This window comes from Berghia stephanieae, chromosome 5 (genome assembly GCF_034508935.2).
Source record: "Berghia stephanieae isolate SIO BIC M18660-M18661 chromosome 5, UCSD_Bste_1.3, whole genome shotgun sequence".
Taxonomy (NCBI): Eukaryota; Metazoa; Mollusca; class Gastropoda; order Nudibranchia; family Aeolidiidae; genus Berghia; species Berghia stephanieae.
Window position 1 is genome coordinate 39,082,933 of NC_088364.1, and position 17,500 is coordinate 39,100,432.

Here is a 17,500-nt window from a genome sequence, read left to right on the forward strand (position 1 = left end):
GGCTTCAGAGGTCTGATCCGCCGATCGCGAATATCGAGGCTTCAGAGGTTTGATCCGCCGATCGCGAATATCGAGGCTTCAGAGGTTTGATCCTCCGACCATCGACATGCAATTTTCAGTATAAATCACTACAAAATAATGCCGGTTTGAGGTGATGGGTCAGTTTTGTTATGCCTTTATTTTAGATTTTATAAACTTATAATTATTCCAATATTGAATTCTACATTTGTATTGTATACACATTAAACTATTGTTGATAATAGTTGTGATTGGGTTTTTTTTGTCATTGGATTAGCACGACGGCGACAACGAAGATGATGATGATGATGATTATGATGAGTAAATCAAAATTACCTATTGCGCTGGTTTATGGTCTTGTAGTATGATACTTGGTTTCTGACTGGTTGGTTCTTGGTTTGAGTGTAGCCATCGTTTACTTATAGCCTGACACTAGGACCCACTAGGACTTATCTTTTGACGTCATTTTAAAGGTTTGTGCAGCGTCTGTGCAGTTGTCGTTAGTAGTGCTCAAGGAAACAAGTAATCCCATCGGTTGAACTATTGAATACAACTCACGATTTGTTTCTTTTGTGGCCAAAGACTTGTCTTTTGACGTCATTTTTTGTTCAGTGTCAGGCTATAACAATAAGTTTACGATGGCTACGGTATGAGTCCGGTTGTGAGAGACGCAAAGTTAAGTCCTTGGAAAAAGCTCTTTCCTCCCGCATTTTCTAAGGAGTAAAAAAGTACATGCCAGTAACGGCGTTGTCTCTGTCGAAAAAACATGTTATTGCGCCATACAAACGTCATGACCCGTTCAACGTGTTTGTTACATGTCGCTAATGGCACGAAACACACTGTAAAGCGTTTTGAGCTCATACAATGGATATTACAATGTAGATACATATATTATGTAAATGCTCCTTGTTTCCTTTATTGATAATGATGACGACATAGATGTTGAACATGGCGAGGGAAAGGAATTATTGTGGTGATTCTGCGATTCCGGATGAAAAAGAGGAAGAAGAAGAAGACGATGGGGGAGGAAGAGAAGCAGGTGGAGCAAAATGAGAAGGAGGAGGAGGAGGATTGAGAAGATGAAGAAGATCATGAAAGAGAAGAGGATGAAGAAGGAGAAGATAAAGAAGAAGAAAAAATGATGATAATGATGATGATGATGATGATGATGATAATGATAATGATGATGACGATGATGATGATGATGATGATAATGATGGAGAAAAAGAACAAACTAAACATGAAAATGAAAAACAAAACAAAATTCCGGCAAAAGAAAAAAACAAACCCCGAAACAAACAAAACCATTGTATTATAAAGAAAAAACCACAACCCCCCCCCCCCGCAAAAAAAAAAAAAAAAAAAAAAAAAAAAAACAAAAAACAAAAACAGAACAAACTACAATTTTAAAAAAAGAAAAAGAAAATCAAACCAAAAAAAAAAAAAAGAAACAAATAATCCCAAACAACCCCGTCCCCCACGGCAAAAAAAAAAACCAAAACAAAACAAAACAACAAAAAACAAACAAAGCTATAAAAACAAAACAAAACAAATAAAACAAAAGCAACCACAAAAAAAAAAAAAAAAAAAACCCAGCAAAACCCCCTCCCCCCAAACACAAAACAAAACAAGAGCAAAAGGAGTTATCTACATGACACATAATCCGCAATGGTGGCACCACATCCGCTAGTTTCGTTTGTTTTTGGCTGGTAAAATTTTACTCCCCCCCCCCCCCCCCCCATTTAATCAAATGATATTCCTCACACATGTTGATTTTATTGGATTTCATCTAATATTATAAGTCTATTAGTTTTGGCCATCACGAATCGTGCCTTATCTATGCTACCAACCATCTTGGGAAGATCGTAAGATTGGAGAATGTTGCAAGTCTCCTATGTGATGCATTATACTTGGTTTGAGCGAGAAATAAAAGTTCCCACCCAAATTTTAGATGTAATGTAAACAAATTCATATTAATCCATTAGGTCAAGATTTGTAACATTATATTGTGACATTAGCCTAGTTTTAGACTAAAATCAACCGCTCCTTGCTTTGTCATTCTCATCATTTTCATTTATTATTGACCTGTCTTAAGTGCACACAAGCCAGCAAATAAATAGTCGGCCCTCTAAATCTAAAGCAATAGTTCAAAACTTTTGACACATATGATTTAAACTGCATAGCGTCTTACATTGTTACAATGCAACTCCATTGGTCATCATGAGAAACATTGTGATAAATGCTGCAAAACTGAAATGTATACATACTACCAGATAGTTGGCTATTAGACATACACTGAAGTTGTGATATTATGCAACAAAGCCAACACCGACAAGGACATCACCATTAACAACCAGGTACTCATTTTATACCGGAGTACAGTGACAGAATATGAATAAAGAGCCTTTCCGAGATGTTGTGTTTCATTCATCCTGTTTGTTGATAAAGGGGAAATCCGAAACGTCCATTCTATCTGTTTTCGTAATTAAATTGAAGCTTACATTCAATTTCACATTGTTATTTATTTTATGTATTACATATAAAATCCAACACCACTTTCCACTTTCTGTGAAACTGCAGGGAACCTTTTGCGTGTGGCCAGGTAGGAAATGGTGATCAGTTGATGGCGTGGTAGATAAAGCACGTGAATGAGTGACAGGAGTACACAAGAGTTAAAGAGATGGCATGTGATAAAAGATGAAATTGTGTGCAAGAGACATGCCTCAAGTCATGGAATAGGTGTCGCTGGGACGAAAAAGGAACATGATTATGATCCTGATTAAAAATAAAGAGGGGGTGAGGATCAGTTGGTAGAATACTCGCTTCACACGCAAAGAGACAGAGATCAATCCCCGGTGCAGGCGAGAGTTTCTTTCTGACACCCCCCCTCCTCATGTCCATCCATCAGTGATTGGGTAGCTAGGTCATTTTGATCTGGCGGAAAGTATTTTGCGAAAGACTAGCGTCCTCTCCAAAGGGTAGCAAGAAATTGCTATTGTCCGTTTCATGCTATAGAAACCAGGATGAACTCTTTGGCCCCAGTGGCTCTGAAGGACTACTTCATGACAAAAACGTTCGAAAATACAACATAATGGTAACGAAAGGAGAAAAAGAGGAAGAAATAAACACAAGGAAGATCACCCAAACTAAGACAAACAAACAAACCAAAACAGTTTTTATTTCTTATATCAATCGATAAAAATGACCCCATTCTTGTCAAATTAATTTTTATAAGACTATTAATTTTTCAATTTTGATTTATTAACAGAATTTTTTTCTACAGAAATGTACAAAAAAAGGATCTTGGTTAGCGTTTGTTGGAGTAGGACTTTACTAAGAATATACTTTTGTGAAAACTGATTGTTTACACAAAAAGAAGAAAAAATATATACATATTGCCATACTGAATAGAAAAGTGTCAACTAATAACACAACTCAAGTAATCGTTCAATAGTGTCACTGGGATTCGTTACAGCAAATATTCAGTTTATACAAGTAGAATAGAAGTCACCTCCGATGTGCTTGCATAATACCAACTGCCTTACAAATATGGTGTGTTTTTTTAAAATTTAGTTTTAGTTTTTGGGGTTTTAGCATCAGTAAAGAGGATGATGCTTGGGTAGAAGTTATAGATCTCAAGCTTAAAGCACGAAAGAAAAAGTCAGACAAATGAGAATAGTTCAAAAGGAAACGGAGGATTCCCTGACATTTCGACCAATGTGCCTATTTTGATATTACTTAATATTCCCATCCAGGAACAAGTATAGGATCCCGTTATGAAGGTTACACTCAAATGTTTACAAATTACAATTTATTCAAATCTAAAAACTATAATAACACATAACAATAACAGAAAGATGATTTACAAGGAGAATAAGATATCTCTCCAAAATTAAAAAGAAAGGAGCTAGAGATAGTGTGCGCTTGGCTAAGTAAGCATTGCCATCCGGAAGTATAACAACACCAACACACAAAACTATGTGTGACCTTGAAGGTTTATAGCCTGGTTAATACAGTTTAGTGAAAACTATTCATAAACGTGGATGGCAAAAAAACCCCAAAAAAAAACAACCCAATAACAAAGACTCGAATGATGTCAACTTCGTTCTATATACATATATATATATATATATATATATATATATATATATATATATATATATATATATATTATATAATATATATATATATATATATATATATATTTGACTGCTTCCCAGCGACGGATCCCAAACGGGACCATGAAAAAAACCGAGCATTCTCAATCCAGAACCAAAATAAAGCAACTTGTATAGGAACAAACGATATAGGCTGTGATATAAGTCACAGAAAAAGGGACATCTCCGCCCAACGTGGGAAGTCAAAAGACTTACAAATATCTTACAAATAACAACGAGAACCCACAAACCAAGTCTATTAAAGCAATATGCATAGCAAAATCTATACCCCACAAAGCAGGACAAGACTGTGCTATCATTTTCATTCATCTCATCATTCTAGTCTTTGATGTACCATAATGACTATGCCATCAATGTCATAAGATGTATTGTATCTTCCAATTAAATGTGACCCATCGCGTCAAATCAGGTATCGTGTTGTAATGATCTGTATAAATATAATTGATTTTAAAGTCAATTTAACCAGAATCAGGAAATTAGATTAAAAAAAAAAAAGTTTAAGAAACAAATTCATCTCTATTCATCTTAATATATATTTTATAAGTCGAGATTAAAATTCAATTTTACACAATTGGGTTCACGTTTCGAGACGATTAGCCACCTATTACTGTTGTTAGTCTGGGACCCTTTAGTGCATTAAGGCCACGCCCTTGAGTAACCAATGACTACCCATTGCCTTATCGAAAGTCCTTGTTTATCTTGTCTATTGCCACAATTTAATAGATAAGGTTACCGAAACTGATGGTCAATTCGTGTCCAGTATAAATGTGGCAATCGTGTTTTGGATAAACAGTCTTTCAGTGCGATTTCGTTGTTCCATCTTGTGTTCTTCAGGTAAGTTTGATTAAGTGCTTTAATATTTATATTAACTTTTTTTTTACGGGACTTACATTAAAAATCATATAAATGTGTGAAAGTGAATACTTAGCTCCTAGAAGTTGTGGACTGTAATAAGTAATGTGCAAATAATGAATTGAATATCTCTAAATAAGACCAAATACTAAACATTGAACGTTTCGAGATCAAACCACTTTTTCAGCCAATAACAAAGGCAGTGAAAGCGTTAATATATCACTTTAAATCCAGAGAACCATCTCTTTTAATTTAGAATGATGCATCAATGCTTTTAACATTGACTGAAGAAGGGTTTTGAGACAGAAACGTTACGTGTTTGGTCGTTTGTTCTTATTTGAAGTTAGTTGTTTTATCATTTTTTTAGGTACGATACTTTATAAGTATGTGAATGCTTTCTGATCATCAAGAATTATAGATTAAAGTATGTTAAAAACAGAAACAATGTAGGAATAAATTTTCGAAAGAGGGAAAAGAGATAAGACATCGCCAAGGTCTGGAACGTGTCAGCATGACTCTGCGTGACCACCACGAGTATTCAAAGAGAATTAGATAAATACGAACTATACTTTTGAAAAGTCGTCTGTTCCTCTGCAGCGCAATATCCTCTTACGATGTTCAAGCTCTTTACAAGGGTTCCTAAACAAGCAGCTACACTTATCCATGTGGTCTTGTGTATGACACTCGCTTTCGGATCGGAAGATCCTGGGTTCGAGCCTAGCTCGGCGCATAGTTGAGTCCTTGGAAAATGCTCTTAACTCACATTCTGTCACCGTACTCAGGTGTAAAATGAGTACCTGGCCGTTAACAGTGTTGACTGTCCGAAAAAAAATATCGCCTAACAGGCGCCATGTCTCGTTCTTCGTGTTACGTGTTGCTGTTGGTCAGGGACCCTTTGTAAAGCGCTTTGAGCACGTTTAGTGGATATTGCCCTATATAAAAGCTCACTTTTTTTATCATGTAGGACAGGACATGACGCAAATAAGGCCATATTACAATATTTTTACGACAGAGGCAGCAATGTTACTGGCTAGATACCAATTTTAGACACGAGTACTGTAAGCGGTTTTGACTAAAGGGACTTTTCAAAGATTCAACTTTTTCGCCTCAACACTCCACTGTAGAGGAGATTTCATATAAATTCGCGAATGCGCAATATTTATCATTATTAGATGCTTAACGTGGGTACTGGGATATCTCACTTGACGACAAGTCGAGTCTTGCCACAACTTTCAACTCATCATTTGGGCGATATAAATTCAAAAAGACTGTCTTTTGGTCTATGCGTGTCTCAAAACATGTTCCTGCTCAAGATGGATCAGATATTGGATCAATGTCCTGGATTAACAACAACAACAAGCATAATAATAATAATAATAATAATAATAATAATAATAATAATAATAATAATAATAATAATAAAAAAATAATAAATAATAAAATAAAATAATAATAATAATAATATATAATAATAATATAATAATAATAATAATAATAATAATAATTAATAATAATAATAATAATAATATAATATAAATAATAATAATATATAATAATAATAATATATAATAATAATAATAATAATAATATAATAATAATAATAATAATAATAATAATAATAATAATAATAATAATATTAACAATAATAATAATATATTTTGGATGGAACGCTAGTCTAACGTAAAGCACTTTTCGCCAGATTTAACAGATCCAGCAGCCCATTCACTGCTGGGTGGTCAAGGGGGGACATAAAAAGTCTCAACTTCACCCGATATCTATTTCGGCCTTTTTGAATGTGACACGAGTTTTCTACCAAATAAATCATCAATATACATGTTTCAACATAAACATGCTGTCAAATACATTTTGTCTCATCCAGATTATTTCATCAACATGATCCGAGTCCTACTCTTCCTCCTGGCCCAGGCCATTGTATCATGGGCCGCGGATCCAACGGTTCCATCTCCATGCTGCACTGACAGGCAATTCCAGGCAAGGCTTGGTCGCATTGGGGCATCGGCTTACCCTCTGACTGGCAACACTGTCTTCATCGATGTAAGAAAATATTATTTTTAACAAGTTAACTGGAAAACTATGTATTTAAAATTTGGCCAGAAAACTCATCCTTCAAATATAGATCGATTTAAACGGCCCTCATCTTGGCAAAAACGATCAAACCTGGAACTTCGCGAATTCCCAAGTTTTGAGAGTTTTTGTCAAGATGAGGGTCATTCAAATCGATCGATAATTGAAGTACGAGTTTTCTTGCTAATTTTTTAAATACGTGTCTTTCCAGGGTACGGCAGTTAACTGGTTACCACTACATAATTTGAAATTTCGAACAAGTTTCCAATGCTTGACAACGACATCGACATTTCAAACACAGTAATTCAAGAATCATATCATTATACCTCTCCAATGACCACACCTATAATGTTTCTTATCAAATTAGAGTTTTCTGTGTTTATATATTTTGGTTCTCGTATCTGCCATTTGGATTTATCATTGTGGTCAGGATATCATTGCGTGTCAAAATGTATTATTAGTATTATTTATTTTTTAGTAAAACCGGTTGCATGCCGGAGAAAAAAAATCTTGTACTCCTACGTTGCTTTACAGGGAATAGTAGGAACGGCTCAAAATGATTTTGCTAAAGATCTGCAAAGGTGTGAATGAAACGATGCCATAAAAACAAGAAAGAAAAATACAAGAAAACAATATTTTCAAAAAATCAGTCTTCCTCGACTGGGGAGTTATAAATTGTCCATCCCATTTGAAAAAGACTGATATTTTGGGATGTTTTTTTATTGTATTTTTCTTGCTTTGTCTGGCACTGTTTAATACACACATTTTCAGTTCTTTATCTTAAAGGCTCCATACACGCCCGGATATGATCCTGGTCCAGACCCCAATCAGGCAAACCGGGGTGAAAACGCAATGTTTGTGGCCAAATACCTGGCCGATAAACCTAGGTACGGTCCATCGCTCGCAAAGCCCGCTTTGCTTAATATTTTTCGAGGCGATCGGCGATCGGGGGCGTGGCAGTATAAAAAATTGGACAATTTTTTTCGGATTTTCGTTGTTTTGACGTCAGATTCGTGATCAGCGTCGAATTTACAATAGGTTTGATACCAAGAACTATGTTTTTACTCCAAAAATTGATGAAATTAGAAATAAAATTTAATTAATATTGAGGTTATGTGGCCGACAGAACAGTGCTCCTCCCTGTTTTGTGGTATGACTCTCGCTTCCAGATCGGAAGGTTCAGGTTTCGAGACCCGCTCTGCGTTGCGCAGAGTTGAGTCCTTGGAAAATGCTCTTTACTCACATTTTCTCACCGTACTCAGGTGTAAAATGAGTACATGGCCGTTCGTTGAATTTGTTAGGAAAAAATGTCACATCGCCTGACAGGCGTCATGTCTCGTCTTTCAAGTTTAATATTGCTGTTGCCTTGGGACCCCTTGTAAAGCGCTTTGAGCACGTGGATATTGCGCCAAATAAATGCTGTGTTATTATTTTTTTAAAATAATATTTTTATAAATGTTGCGCCAGGAAGAGGTAGATGGCAAAAGTTTCGTTCTTGATCATCGTAAAATTTATAAAGGATTTCATACAAAATAAAAAATAGTTTTCATAATTTTCAATGTAATGATATAATAATATGCCAGTTCTTTTTATTTTTTTTTCCTCCTCACCCGTTGACGCGACATGACGGTCGACCTTGACACAGACATTTGGGATTGGCAGATGCCAAAAAGCCTTGACTACGTGATGACAGGGGTGGCATTGTAACCCTGAATTATACTCTACAAACAACGCCCCCCCCCCCCCAAAAAAAAAAGAGCTGTGTGCGTGTGTGTGGTGGCGGTTGTGGTTGGGGGGGGGGTGGCGAATGCGAGTAGTCCCGAGGAGTACCCGTTTCACCTGCCACGGGAACACTGTCGATTTGTTTTATAAATAATAATATAATAATATAATAATAATAATAATAATAATAATAATAATAATAAATAATAATAATAATAATAATAATAATAATAATAATAATAATAATAATAATAATGACGATAAATAACAAATCTTTATTGTCCACAAAATTGAAAAATTTCCGTGGTCTACGTTGCTTTTAAACTTAAATCGGATTGCAAATGTATGGATGTTATGCGTATTGGAAAAATACTCACGATATCTCCATCGGGGTATAACATATTAACACACAAAACTGCAAACGCGAACGTTCATTGTCTGATTGATATAACTTAGTGATAAGTTAATTATAAAATGCTGTCTAAAAGCAATAACAACGGGTTGACTAACGTCCAATTCATTCCTTCTATTGATGCTCTGTGTTAAATTAAAATACTCACAAAGTCCGCCAGCCAGAAATATCACTCCAGCCCAAAGATCTACATGGAATCTTGAACGTTATAGTCTGATATATTTTAATGAGAACTAATCATAAAAATGGGTGTCTAAAAACAATAACAATGAGATGAGTGACGTCAATTTGGTTCCTTCTATAAATATCCAAGAACTTTACTCACTCCATCCGCTCTCTCCTCCTTCAATACATATGAATCTATTCTCTCATCACTTTTTTGTGCGGCTATGCATGTGATCTTGTGAAATGACACTCGCCTTTGGATCGGACGGTACTGGATTCGAGTCCCGCTCTGAGTGGCGCATAATTGAGTCCTTGGAAAAGGCTCTTTACTCGCATTCTCTCACCTTGTTCACTGTTAAAATGAGTACCTCGCTGTTTACAGCGTCGTCAATTGCAATATCGCTTAACAGTCATGTCTCGTCTAACATGTTTTTATGTTGGCCAAAGACCCTTATAAAGTGATTTGAGCACCTTTATTGAATATAGGGGTATATATAGCGCAAGTAAATTTTTCTCTCTTTCTCTTTCTCTCTCTCTCTCTCTCTTCTCTCTCTCTCTCTCTCTCTCTCTCTCTCTTATAGCTATTGCTACATATGATGGGAATATCTTGGACGGTTATTGATGCTATGAGTTTAGGTAAAATGCTCACAACATCCACCAGTCGGAAATAACGTACCGTCACACAAAACTACAAGTAACCTTGAACGTTAAAAGTCTGATTGATATAATTTAGTGAGAACTAATTACCAAAATGACTGCCTTAATACAATAACAAAGAGTGGAATGATGTCAATTTCGTTCCTTCAACAGTCTAATTGATATAATTTAGTGAGAAGTAATCACTATTGTGCGCAAGACGAAAGATAGAATAACAGACAGTAACTGGGATCGTAGCCTCACTATTAATTAAAATTTATTTCTAATTTCACCAATTTTTGGAGTAAACACACAGTTCTTAGGATCAAACCTATTGTAAATTTGACGCTGATCACGAATCCGACGTGAAAACAGCGAAAATCCGAAAAAAATTGTCCACTTTTTATACTGCCATGCCCCCGATCGCCGATCGCCTAAAAAAATATCTCCCCGTATGTGGGCAAAAATCATCTGCGATAAACGCAGGGATCGGGTCACAGCGACTAGGTCATCCGTCCCGCTACCAGCGGATGTCGGCGTCTATGGGGGGCTTTACCCCAGGGCTTGATCCCTAGTTTCTCAATTTAATATTTTAAAAATATAAATCCATAGTAAAATCGGCTTTTCCTCAAAACGAAAGGGGTACAATGAATCAGAATGGAAGAAGAAATAAGGGCACAAATTTAGAAGCGTTGAACACCGCGTTTAAAAAGTTAAATAATTTTATGATATTCACGGGAGGCAACTCAGTATATTATCATATTTTTGACATATTATTATAATGTGTCATTCCCCTTATAATGTTTAAATAACATGCGGTCATGGCTGGCAATAAAACGACAAACAGCTGTAACTTGTTACATACCAATTAACGTATAATAGTAGTAGTAACTTTAAAGGCTGTTGAGTCGGAGAAGAAAAGAAAAAAAGAAGAAAATAAAAAGCAAAAAGAAGACAAAGGAGTGTCATATCAACTACACTTTATCTGTAGACTTGAATCTTTCACAAATGTAACGGTAGAAGGAGTGAAGAAAAATATAAAGAAATATGCGTGGAAAACATAAGATTGATGAAGTCATAACGAACGAAAAATAATTAATGAAAGTCTTGAGTTCATCATTCAGAAATATTCAAGGGAACCAACCAAAAATATGGTTAGAAAATTTGATCATAGAAGGTTATTTCCCTTGTATTTGTAGAGTTGGACTAAACGTCATGGTAAATAAAAGTTATAAAACAAGGCAGAAAACATAAAACAAAAACAAAGAATAACTACAACAAAACCATCAAACAAACAAAAAAAAAAAAAAAAAAAACAAAAAAAAAAAAAAAACACCCCCAAAAACAACCCCAAAAAATACACAAATAAAACTGAACAAAACAAAATACAAAAAACACCCCAGAGAAAAACGAAACAAAACCAACAACAAGAAATATAAAACAAAAACAAAATAACAACAACAAAAACACAAAGAAAAATATAAACAAAAACAAAAAAGACTAAAAAAAACTCAACTAAAACCAAAACAACCCAACAACGAAACACCAATCAATCCACAAAAATCCTAGTTGGAAAAATATCACGAGATTAAGAGATAAATACTTCCATTATCTCGTCGATTCATTTTGAATCAATATCTAAAGTAGATATGTATCTCACCCAGACAAAGATTCCGAATAGATGCTTTCTAAAATATGGCTCGTGTAAGTTTTATATCAGGTAAATGCAAATATTCCATTATCAGTTGATGAGGATTTTCTGTCGTACTTTGGAAAAGCATCCCCCCCCCCCCCCCCCCCCCCCCCCCATTTTGGCGAGAATCGTTTTGCTTCTAATATCGATCGATTCAAATGACTCTCATCAAGATCTGAAAAAGTTTTTGCTTGTATATTTGTTTGCCTTTTTAAAATCATTATCTTGTTTTCCTTTTTTTGTTGTTTCTACAAGGGACGTTTTTATTTGTTTTGGTTTGACCATTCTTACTTAAAGTATCGCTCGATTAAATAAATCTTTAATTTGTCAGAACTTCTCAAACCTGAACCTTCAAGAAGGATTAAACGTTTTGATGAGTTGAGAATGAATTCAGAAAAGTGAGTGGAGCTAGTGTGGGTTGGTGGATAGCTCACACAGTAGAGTCACGCTCTCCCCGGACAGGCAGAGTTGTCGTACCATTAAAGTCGCGGGTTCGAGTCCCCATCGCCGCCACGAAATTTTTATTCTCTATTATTCAGGCCTGTAAATCTTCCGACTATTATCGGATTTCCGACAGTACGATTTTGCTCTTTAAGTGCTAATATATAAAAAAAAAAATAATAGTAAAAATAAAATTCGTAACGTCAAAGAACAGAACTGGCACTTTCCTACCCACCGCATTTGATGAGTTGAGAGTCATTTTGAAGAGATGAAAGTGATAAATTCGGATGTAGGCAATGGTAAAAGATAAAGATCTGAAAAAGTGTTTATAAAACAGTGCCAAAACAGATAGAAAAATACCACCTCCCCTAACTGAAATGTTTCTCTTCCGTCTATATGATTATAAAGTGATGTTATCTATGTTTTTGTTGTTTTTGTTATTTACTGAGATAGGTTTTGAGTCCGAAACGTTCCGTGATTGGTCATTTGTTCTTGTTTGAAGTTGTTATATTTATGTTTGTTTATTACTTTCTTCATAGCACATTTCCACCGAGTCGTCATTTTCAATGTGCTTCACAATGCTTCAATTAATGTTATGCGTTTAGGTCAAATACCTACAACATCCGCCAACTGGATATAATGAACCAACACACAAAAGTATGTGTAATCTTGAACGTTTGTAGTCTGATTGATACGATTTAGCGAGAGAAAAATAAAAACACCAAAACGACTGTCTAAAAACAATAACAAAGAGCTAAATGACGTCAATTTCATTCCATCTATACAGTTTTGTCTCCGAGGGCTACCAAGAAATGGCCTATGATTACAATGGCAAGAAAATTGTCACATGATATTGTTCCATAGATTCCCCAGATCTATTTATATCAAAAAAATAAATATAAACATTTTACAGTACATTTCCACATATCTAGTCGTCATTTTCATTGTGCTTCATAACGCTTTAATACAATTTCATTTTCAAGGGCTACCTATGATTATAATGGTAAGAAGATGGTCATGGATTTCCCATATTGTTTGAATAGACAACATAAATAACAAGAAACATATAGCACCTTCCGACAGTGTCGTCTTTTTCAGTACGTTTCAAAATGTTTTAATACAATTTCATTTCCAAGGGCTACCAAGACATGGCCTATGATTACTATGGCAAGAAGATTGGCGCTATCTGGCATCAGCGACAACCCGATGGAAGCATGAAGAATATCAGTTACCTCCTCGACTATAACCAAGTGAGTGTTGTTACCATTGTCTTTCTTGTGGCCGACGTCATTGTTGTCATCATTATAGGCATCGTCTCGACCATCATTATCATTGAGATCATGATCGTCTCCGTCATAGTAAAATGTGCCATTGTTTAACACCACGAACATACTTCTATCACTAACATCTTCATTGAGTTGGAGGTGTGGGTCCAGGAGGAAGGAAAAACTTTGTCTGGACGCCGGGTTGGGTCATTTTTGGTCTGGCTACTCATCTTCAGCTGTTCCAGCAAGATTGGATCTAAGCTGGTATCACCTTCAGGGTCCTGGCAGCGCAAAAGCTCCTGTACGACGGCAACGTGATGATCCTTCTCAACAACAAGACTCAAATCGAGAAGACCTTTCCACCTAACAAAAATGGCAGACTTCAGTGTTGAGGAAAACTGGAGAGAAATGTGGAACAGGGAAACACCAAGAGGAGAAAACATAATTAAAGATCCAACCAAAAGAGTGCCTGCATTCAATAATGCCGGGAAATATTGGATTTACTCAAATCGCCTCTTAGCTGGACATGGCAGAACTGCATCAAATATGTGCAGATGGAAACTTGGAAACAGTGATACCTGCCAGAAATGTCAGGGAGCCCCAGAGACCAGCGACCACATCGTCCTCCACTGTCCAGTCACTAGACTACGAAACCGTCCTTAGGGCGGAGGAAGACTTTAGAAGCTGGGTTGACGAAATAAATTTGGAGGTGTAGCCATACGCTACTACTACTACTACTACTACTACTACTACTACTACTACTACTACTACTACTACACTACTACTACTACAACACTACACTACTGACTACTAACTACTACTACTACTACTACTACTACTACTACTACTACTACTACTACTACTACTACTACTGCTACTACTACTACTACTACTACTACTACTACTACTACTACTACTACTACTACTACTACTACTTCCGTGATGTTAGATTCCTTTGCAATTATTACCGGTGAAATTCCGACTGCATGTCAAGTTCAAACTGATTGTGTCCACACCGGCCAAATGCGGAATCGATATAATTAGGTCAACAGCGTTGTCTCTGTCCAAAAAAAATTTGTAATATCGCCTAACAGGCGTCATGTCCCGTCCCACATGTTAAGTGTTGCTGTTGGCCAGGGACCCCTTATAAAGCGCTTTGAGCACGTTTAGTGGATATTGTGCTATAAAAGCTCAATCCTCACTCCTTGCACTGATGCACCTTGATATTAGATTACTAAAAACATATATATAATATTCCACTCCTTTACTCTTACAGGATCGAGAATATGTTTACGAGGACGGCAAATGCACCATTATGAAAATCGGAAGGCCAATGACAAGTCCTTGCGTACCAGGTAAATAAATTATGTTACGGGTTAGGCTCGGTGAAGCCCGAGTCACATTGCCGTCACTAATCTGCCGGGCACTGAAAAATAAAACGTATTAAACATTTTGGACAGAATACTCGTCCCTCAAATATCAATCAATTACAATGACACTTATCTTGGCAAAAAAAAAAAAAAAAAAAAAAAATCCCCAACAAAACAAACTCTCAAACCTGGGACTTCGCGTTAAAATTTTAGATAGACTTGTTTTTCCATAATTTATATCAATTGTTTAGTACCTTGAATTTAAATTAGTTAAATAAGTATGAAGAAAGCTAACACAAACTAAACAAAACAAACATACAAATGTTCGGAAAAAATTCATTATAAAAAAAGCACAAGAAAACAATACATTAAAAAAAAAAACAATAACAAATAAAATCAGAAGCAGTATAAAAGGCACATGTCCGAAGACAGGAAGATTTAAAATTAATATCTATTAGCCATTATAGTTTTTTCATTAGTTCACCACTTATTTGAAGGTCTGATAACCCAAATCGTTATGTGCATTTTGTTGTAATAGAAATACGTTCAAACCAATACAAAGTATTGTTCATTACAACAATGTTAAATGGAGTCCACAATGGCGTTTAGTTTTTCAGACCTGCAAATAATTTGCGCATGCAGGTCCATTATAAAAAGAAGTGAAGTTGACGTCACGCAGCTCTATTTTTAGACATCCTATAGGTGATTAGTTCTCACTAAGTTATATCAATTATAGTATAAACGTTAAAGGTCACACACAAGTTTGAGTTTGGTATGTTTAATTTGGCTAGCCGATGTTGTGAGCATTTTACCTTAAAGCATAGCATCAATAAAACAACAATCGTGGCATTTTTGACCTCTCCTCAGCCAACGCCACTTTCATTGGTTACGGCCAGCTGGGTTATGGCTCGGAGAGCATCGTCATCAAGTCATGGGAATGGATGGAGAACGGGCTCAACAAGCCGTCTATATAGCGCGGATGTAAAATAAGTTCTCACTCAAATCGTTTTTCGGTCATAATATTTTTTCAAAACAATATGATGTATGGAAAAATATTGAAATACATTGTGATACATTTTAAAATGTGGAGTCAATAAAAATGTTTAAAAAAGTCGGCTGGTATTTTTATTCTAACCCTTTCTCCGGACCTGCTTCCCGGCCTGGAACACTATATAGAGGCCTTGGCTCAACATGAAGATTAGCGTCACAGACAAGGCCTGTGTTCCTATCCTTCTCGCCAGTTACGGAAATGTCAATAAAGGTTGGTATGAGACTATGGACGAAAATGTGGTTTGTTTTTTAAATTTAACGGTGCTTGGGACATACCTCGGGTTTGGGATAAATAAAATAATAGAAAAATGATAAATCACTTGTAATGTATAGATTACAATTCCATTGTACCAGTCTTGAAGCCGCTTTACAATGAAATTTGTATTTTACATAGGGTAAAAATAGAATATAGAATACAGACACAAAATTGATTTAAAAAGCATTATCCTAATAAATTTAACGAAAGCTTATATATATATATATATATATATATATATATATATATATATATATATATATATATATATATAATATATATATATCAGTGCTTGAGACATGCAATGGTGCTTGGGATATACCATGGTGTTTGGGACATACTATGACGCTTGGGATATACCATGGTGTTTGGGACATACCATGGTGTTTGGGACATACCAAAGTGCTTGGGGTATACCATGATGCTAGGGACATTCGGTTCTTGAGCGCGTTCGGCGCTTTTAGCAAAATAAGCCCATTTATAATATCGAGTCATACGCGCGCCAACAATGTCGTTCTTCAATGAATTTTAAAAGATATTTTTTAAATGTTCAGTTCACGTTTATCAAAACTTTACCAGGGAAGGCGAGGGCTCTAATATCATAACTTGAAAACAAAAAAATCAGAGTCACTGGCAAAGGGTTAATTGCAGTCCTCTTGCATCCTGTGAGACTCCTACGGCACTTGCTAATCATAAAAAAGGAAATAGCAATCAACAATACTAAGGTGAAAAAAAAAGAAGAAGAAGAAAAAAAAGGAGGGGGGCAAACCCAGTAGCAATGCAACCTTTTAGCGGCGAAATTCGATCTTTGACCTAACACCAAATCTTCTATCATCAAAAAACAAGTAACGGCAAAACGATTATAGACAATTCAGCTACCGAGATCATCACCCCCCACCCCGTTTTTGTCTCTGGGTTCTAATCCCTTTTTAATTCCACACAGTCGCCACGGACGTTGTAGAATTGTATGCAGGCTTCAAACCAGGTCTAGACGATCCTACAGTGCTAAACACACCCTCGGACACATCATCATGCACGTTTGTAGACCCCAACGCCGTACCAACGGTAAGTTTATTTTGGTAACAAATGTTAAAACTTGATTTAAAAAATTGCAACAATTGAAAAAAGAATAAAAACAGAGTAAAATAAAACGCATCCCAAAGACAAAACTTCTTTTGGGTCTATCTCGGAAAAAGACAACGGTATGCAAAGTGGGCTAAATTTCTTACAAAAGGAAACAATGAGATGGAATGAGTTCAATGTATAATTCATTTGACTACCCCCCCCCCCCCCCCCCGACATGCAAATAAATGATATTCCATTTCAAACAGATATTGTGTTAGATGGAATTTGTGTT

The 17,500-nt window shown here is 35.8% G+C and overlaps 2 protein-coding genes across 4 annotated transcripts in view; both read left to right on the plus strand.

Moving 5' to 3' along the window:
* Nucleotides 1-262, plus strand: part of LOC144972891 (uncharacterized) — a 41,982-nt gene extending 41,720 nt beyond the window's left edge. For all 3 annotated transcript variants that reach the window (XM_078914675.1, XM_078914677.1, XM_078914674.1), the window contains exon 5: nt 1-262. This exon is cut by the window's left edge and continues 424 nt beyond it. The gene's annotated coding sequence lies outside the window, so the exon portion shown is untranslated.
* Nucleotides 263-966: 704 nt separating this feature from the next.
* LOC144973938 (uncharacterized) overlaps nt 967-17,500 on the plus strand; it is a 17,791-nt gene continuing 1,257 nt past the window's right edge. Inside the window, exons 1-8 of the mRNA XM_078916827.1 lie at nt 967-1,057; nt 4,920-5,030; nt 6,928-7,103; nt 13,339-13,452; nt 14,744-14,822; nt 15,705-15,788; nt 16,021-16,098; nt 17,087-17,208. Coding sequence (XP_078772953.1) covers nt 967-1,057; nt 4,920-5,030; nt 6,928-7,103; nt 13,339-13,452; nt 14,744-14,822; nt 15,705-15,788; nt 16,021-16,098; nt 17,087-17,208 — 855 coding nt within the window. The remainder of the gene's footprint in view (nt 1,058-4,919; nt 5,031-6,927; nt 7,104-13,338; nt 13,453-14,743; nt 14,823-15,704; nt 15,789-16,020; nt 16,099-17,086; nt 17,209-17,500) is intronic.